Genomic DNA, 4,633 nt, shown 5'->3' with positions numbered 1-4,633 from the left:
ATATATATATATATATAGAGAGAAAGAGAGGGAAGAAACGAAGCAAGAAAGATAAATAGAAAAGAAAAGAATAGAGGAAGAGAAAGACAAGAATAATGAAAGAAGACAGCAAAAAGAAAATGAGAAGAAAATATATCAATAAAAATATAAGTGAAATATATAGCAGGAAGATAATTAAGATCAATAGAAATAAGGTGAGAGGGAGGAATTACAAGAAAGAGGAGATATATATAAAAAAAGATGATGATAGGAATTAAAGAGGAAGGGAAAGAGAAAGAAGGGTGAGTGAGTGAGGGAGTAGGGGAAGAGGAAGGGGAGGAAGGAAAGACGGAAGGAGTGAGGAAAGGTGAGGAAGGGAGGGAGGGGGAGGGGGGTGGATATAAAAAGAAAAATTTCCCCATTCCGAGACCATTCCTTCTCGTGCCTTCCTGCCCGCCAGATTTCGCCCGACTCAGCGTCTGCATCGTTGCCATGGTAACGTAAACAGCACGACTCAGGTCATCTCTGTCCAGCTGTAGTATATCAACCCTGTCGGTGGGGGTCACGGTCGAACAAGTGAGCTTTCAGGGAGTAGACCGCCTTCTTTCAGATGCCTGAAGCCGCTTGTTCTTAACTAGAACACATGTACATGTACAGGCATGAGAACATGTACATACATATATATACGCACACATACACATATACATACACATGTACATATACATGCACATATAAATACACTCATACATATACATATACATACACATATACATATACATATATTACTGAAGATGTAATATACGAAAGCGCTCTGCTTCGTTAGTTTCTTTTTCCAAGTGGTCTACTTTGCATATACATATACATATACATATACATATACATATACATATACATATGCATATACATACATACACATGTACATATACATGCACATTTAAACACACATATACATACACATACACAAGGACACATGTACACACATATACATACGTATGTCATAGTTATTGATTTATCTTCCATATGTGTTTATTTATTTATTTATTTATCTATTTATTTTTTTTGCAGGATGTACGACGGCCCATCTTACTTTCTTTGATGCTGATGGTCGCCGCTTGCAGCTCATCGCCCATCTCTCCTGCGGCTGCGGCTGTCAAAGGTGAGGCAAAGACTTAAAAAAAAAAAAAAAAAAAAAAAAAATCTTTTCTTTCACTATGACAACGGAGCGTTTTCATGTCTGAATAAAATCATTTGGCATCGGTCAGAGGTAAATATGTTGCGTTGGCTTTGTTGATCAAGAAAAGGACGACCATTTGGTGTTTCTTATTTTATGACTTGTGCATAAAAGTGTTAGTAGATATACGTTCACATATGCACACGCTCACACACACACATATACACGCATATACACACAAACATACATACACACACATATGCGCACGCTTACATACACGCAGATACACAAACACGCAAATACAAAACACACACACACACACACACACACACACACACACACACACACACACACACACACACACACACACACACACACACACACACACACACACACACACACACACACAGGTACTCAGTGCCCGGATAAAGTCCAGGTCCTTGACTGAGAGATGGTATCTTAGGGCAACGAATGATAATCATATTCTTCCTCCTTGTCACAGATGAAGTTTCCATGTTCCTGGACTATCCCGGAGGTCAGTTGGCGTCACCTGGACTGAACGTGGCCACAGAGCAGTTAAGCCTCCAGAAGGACTACGAGAAGGCCTTTGGGAAGCCTATGGGGATCGTGGGTTCGCCACTAATGGGGGCCAGCTACCCAGGAGTCCCCATTGGGGTCCTCGCTCCCATGCCGAAGAATATCCCGTTCTTGTAGATGAGCAGACTTCGAGACTCTTGTTCTGGAAGAGTCTCCTTGTCGAAAGAGCGTTGCTGATTGGTCGTGGAGTTCAGACGATGCACTGTGATTGGTCTGGTAGAGTCACTTTGTCGTAAGGATGATGCTGATTGGTCGGTTCGGTCAGACAATGCACTGTGATTGGTCTAGGAGAGTCTCCTTGTCAAAAGGATGATGCTGATTGGTCATGGTGGTCAAACAATGCTCTCTGATTGGTCGATCCTTGTTTCCCAGCAGCTGAACACGTCTCCGATGCTCATAAATCCTCTGCGTTCTTTGGATTCTGTTGATGAGACATCTTGTTTAGATTAATTCCTTATCCATAGTTTCTGCTGTCGATGTTCGTGTTTTCGAGGCTACACGATGATGTTTAAGTGTAGTGATGCTGGCTCTTTTCACAAAAAGAATTGCAGTATTAAACGAGTTTTTTCTCTTATTTTCTAACATTGGTTTTTGCCCAATTTCTTTTGGTAAACGTATGCACAAACTTTGTGAGGGATTCACATATATTTCTTAGGTCTCCTCTCTCTTGTAGTGTTGTTTAACTGCTCTAACCAAAGTTATATTCCTTCTGTTATTTCAAGTACTATTCTTGCTCATTTGATTCCATGGAGATATATCTTATTCTACAATATTCTTCGGGTATTGTGATACAGTTTGTTTCTACCTGATATTGTATCTCTATCCACGATGCAATATGACGCGACCATCTCCTGATCACCTTCCATATTGTTCGAATTTGTTTACAAAAAGTATTTAATTTTTTTCCCTTTTTTTATTAGTAAATTTACTGAGTCAAAACCTTTTGGATAACGTCTTTTTTGATGACGTCATGTATATGGGACAGAGACCTCAACTTTGTTTCTTTTGGGAACATGACACGATTTAATTTCCTACCTCGGTGAATCATCGAACTCGATGTTTTCAAAATGTTATGTGTCCTATGCAATTCATATCCACTTACGTTTTTCTGATAATTTTCTTTTTCATTTAGGTCCTCCTCCTTTTTGTTTTGTCTTTTTGCTTTTGTTTTTTCCTCGGTTTAATCACTTTCTGCTTTGACCTAATTCTTTTCGTAACGGAATTTCAACCTTAATCACTGAGGATTAATCAGTGATACCCAGTACGTGGTAAGATGTTCTTATACTCATGCAGTCTTGTTTATATATACATACATACATACATACATACATACATACATATATATATATATGTGTGTGTGTGTATGTGTGTGTGTGTGTGTGTGTGTGTGTGTGTGTGTGTGTGTGTGTGTGTGTGTGTGTGTGTGTGTGTGTGTGTGTGTGTGTGTGTATGTATTACAAGTATTCGTGGCTCCTTTAACTAGTCTCTGTATGGTATCAACAATTCAGTTTATTTCAATGTTGATACAGACTACCTTATTCATTTTCCTTAGAATATTGAACATTATTTCTAGTTGTGACCTAAAAGTCTGTTTGTATAAATGTCCTGGAAGTCACTTTGTCTTTTAATAATGTTGAAATGTTTCATTGACCTCATGAATAAGTCGTGACGTCAGGTCGTGTGGATTCCGTCTACAATTGGCAAGTGACCTAACTCAGTTTATTCAACCATGAAGACGTTTTATAATAACTTGTAAGGTCTTTATTAGGTATTGTATGCAAACTAATACCAGTAAGAAAAGAAAACTACAGCGTGTTATATATTCATAAGTGTTAATATATTCTTAAAGGATTATTGTTGTTAGATGGCGTGTTCTTTAATGGACGATCTTTAAAGAGATACTATAATATAAGTCTTGTTTTATTTTTTATCTTATCCTAAATGGACTTTGGTGAGGAGAGGGCTTTCAGTAGAGGATATGGAAATATTGACCAAATGTTTACATTAAAATGCATCATTGAAGAATTCATAGCAAAATATAAAAAGCTGTGTATTAACCACCATTCGGAATAAGGTACAAAGAGAGAAAAGTTTGGAATACATCATAATTATGAGGTATTTTATATATAGGAAGGAAATTCCTAGAAATAGGAAGATGTTGATGTTGTCACATTTGGGCAGTGGCGGATGTACAGAGAATTAGCAAAATTTAGAAATCTTCAAAAATTTAAATGATAAATTCCGAAATATAGAAAATCTAGTTTACAAAAACAATTTGCTGATATTCTAGCATATTTTTGAGGTAGTTTTTTATTTTGATGTCTACTTGATTTATTATTTCAAGTAAATCGATAAATTAATAGATAAATAAAATGAAGAAATAAATAGATTATTTATAAGTGAAATAAATGGTATAAATAAATTAATAGGGGAAAAATTGTAAACAAATAAAGAAAAATGCAAAACGTAAATAAACACATAGAGAAATAGATAAATGAAAAAGTGAATAGACGAATAAAAACATAAATCATAATATAGATAAAAGGATGAATGAGACATGATATAGATAAACAAATAAGCAAATTAATAAATATATAAAGAAATGAAAAAACTATGTAGTGAAAGTATAGAGAATGATGATTATTTAAATACCTACGATACAAATAGTAGTGGATTGAGGGGCGAAATAAGGCATATAAGCAAGACATAAGGGGTTCGAAGCCCGCTAGAATAATCGCGTGACATCAGTAAGAACAAACGGCCATAAACCCCCAAGCTCTTCCAAAGGCTATCATGCCTATCCACCACGCAGAGGCTGTCACAGTTGAAATGTTGAAAAAATTGAAAATTTGAGAGGAGAAAAAAAAATCTAAAGAATAATTAAGA

At 36.2% G+C, this 4,633-nt stretch overlaps 1 protein-coding gene across 1 annotated transcript; it reads left to right on the top strand.

Moving 5' to 3' along the window:
* Positions 1–421: 421 nt before the first annotated feature.
* On the top strand, positions 422–3,659 carry LOC143023998 (uncharacterized). Its single transcript, XM_076182683.1, has 3 exons — positions 422–474; positions 1,045–1,135; positions 1,653–3,659. The coding sequence occupies exons 1-3, from the start codon at positions 472–474 to the stop codon at positions 1,862–1,864; spliced, it is 306 nt and encodes a 101-aa protein (XP_076038798.1). The 5' UTR covers positions 422–471; the 3' UTR covers positions 1,865–3,659.
* The last annotated feature ends 974 nt before the right edge of the window (positions 3,660–4,633 follow it).

Source organism: Oratosquilla oratoria, unplaced genomic scaffold (genome assembly GCF_046742065.1).
Source record: "Oratosquilla oratoria isolate Oo_2021 unplaced genomic scaffold, ASM4674206v1 SCAFFOLD78, whole genome shotgun sequence".
NCBI classification, from domain to species: domain Eukaryota; kingdom Metazoa; phylum Arthropoda; class Malacostraca; order Stomatopoda; family Squillidae; genus Oratosquilla; species Oratosquilla oratoria.
Note: the sequence above shows the minus strand (reverse complement) of the source record. Positions and strands in the feature narration are given on the sequence as shown.